The sequence below is a fragment of the Myotis brandtii genome, unplaced genomic scaffold, assembly GCF_000412655.1.
Source record: "Myotis brandtii unplaced genomic scaffold, ASM41265v1 scaffold115, whole genome shotgun sequence".
Lineage (NCBI taxonomy): Eukaryota > Metazoa > Chordata > Mammalia > Chiroptera > Vespertilionidae > Myotis > Myotis brandtii.
The window spans coordinates 8,464,205-8,466,070 of NW_005353967.1; the positions used below are offsets into that span (position 1 = coordinate 8,464,205).

A 1,866-nucleotide genomic window follows, 5' to 3' on the forward strand; every position below is an offset into this window, starting at 1 on the left:
TAAAAGCATAATATGCTAATTAGACCAGACAGCTGAACGACCTTCTGGACAAAGCCAGGGCTGCGAGGGCCAAGCCCCTTGCACGAATTTTGTGCATTGGGCCTCTGGTCTTTTCATAAAAGCTTTATATAACATGCCTAAAACTGGGTCCAATGGGTTGAAATTGCATAAAAATAACAGGAAAATAACAGGAAACCGAAACTCAACCCCCACTTCCCTCCTCTTCTTATCAATTTAGATGAAAAAAGAGCACACGAAATTGTATCAATGATTTCCTCTGGCTGCCATTTTCCATGGCTTACATCCGTTGAGTCTATGGGTTAGAAAATTTTGAAAAACAAGAGACAAAATTTGACTTTGTGTAATTTTTTCTTTTGGAGACATTTTGGGCACCTCTGTGTACATGTTAGGATAATAGAGGTGAACAAAACAAAGAGGATCCTGGAAAGAAAAAGAGAGTGTGTGTGTGTGTGTGTGTGTGTGTAAGTGTGTACACACACGTGTGTGCAGGGGGCTGGAGAAGATGGCAGAGAAGGACTGGAAGTATTTCCCAGTGTAAACATTAAAGGTTTAATTTTTGCAAAGCAGCTTTTCTGGTGAAATATTGCTGACTGTATTTGGAAGTTGATAATATAATTCACTTCTCCTCTGGGCATTGTGGGTATACTATGATTTTCTTGGTTGAAATGCCTCCCTCCCCATCCCAGAATAGTAGAAAGACTGAATAATTTCATATTGGACACTTTCCCTTTCAGGGAATAATTTAAGCGCTACCATATGTCTTCTTATTTCGTCCTTCTCCTGTCTCTCTCAAACCACTGGGCTTTGAAAATGGAAAGACAACACGAAGACGGAGGAACACACTGGAGGGGTGTGTGTGTGTGTGTGTGTGTGTGTGTGTGTTTGTGTGTGTGGTTTAAAATCACTCTGTGGTGATGGCCCAATCACTGGGCCACGGTAATTACCCAGAAAGGTGTTCGCAGATATGCTCCACTGAAGGGGAGTGATAACAACCTTCAGAAACTGTTTAATCCCCAGGAACTGAAATCGGTCGGATGGCGGCGCACGGCTGGAAGGAATAATCGCTGAAATTAGACCCGAGGAGGAAGCATGCTCGCTCTCAGCCGGTGGCGTCCCAGCAGCTCAGATCCAGGTACTCTGCCTCATACCTGAGATGAATTCTGGAGAATTCCCCTCCGTCACAGCTCGCTCCGGGCACGCCTGGCGGGTCGGAGTCTCTCCCGCACGCTGTGTGGCATTGTTGTCCCCGGCGGCAGCGGGGAGCTGCCAGGTTCCCAGGAGCAGAGCCTGTGTCTGAACCCTCGGTCAGTCTGGAAACCAGGCTGGTCACCTGCGCGCTCAGGGCTCCCTGCCTGGTCCCCGCACGAGGAGTCACGCAGGGAGCCTGACTCCCGCCGGCAGTGCGGAGGGGAGCTCAGATCCGAGGCTATCCATGTCCTTTGCTTGAAAAGCCCAGAGACTCTAAGTACATTCATGTCAGATTATTCAGGAAGCCTCTTATCTCATAGAAAAGCTGATCAACTGATGTAAATTATCAAGAGATTTATTTCCAAGATCCTTCGAAATAGAAGAGCATTCTTATGGGCCTGTAGCACTTTCTAAGCTTCACCCAGCATTCTTTAACATCCTGCCATCAAGAACAGCAGTCCAGCCCTAGACGGTTTGGCTCAGTGGATAGAGCATTGGCCTGCGGACTGAAAGGTCCCAGGTTCAATTCTGGTCAAGGGCATGTACCTTGGTTGCGGGCACATCCCCAGTGGGAGGTGTGCAGGAGGCAGCTGATGTTTCTTTCTCTCTCATCGGTGTTTCTAACTCTCTATTCCTCTCCCTTCCTCTCTGTAAAAA

At 47.4% G+C, this 1,866-nt stretch overlaps 1 protein-coding gene across 4 annotated transcripts in view; it reads left to right on the plus strand.

The window, feature by feature from the left end:
• LOC106728034 overlaps positions 1-1,866 on the plus strand; it is a 95,576-nt gene that overhangs the window by 52,349 nt on the left and 41,361 nt on the right. For 2 of the 4 annotated variants that reach the window (XR_001364280.1, XM_014548851.1), the window contains one exon: positions 1,039-1,733. The exons of 1 other annotated variant lie outside the window; for it this stretch is intronic. Coding sequence is in view for 1 of the 3 variants with exons in the window: in XM_014548851.1 (XP_014404337.1) it covers positions 1,039-1,045 (7 nt within the window). In the remaining 2 variants the exon portion in view is untranslated. Of the gene's footprint in view, positions 1-1,038; positions 1,734-1,866 lie in introns of those variants that run through there. One more of the 4 variants, XR_001364284.1, reaches the window with a different exon arrangement.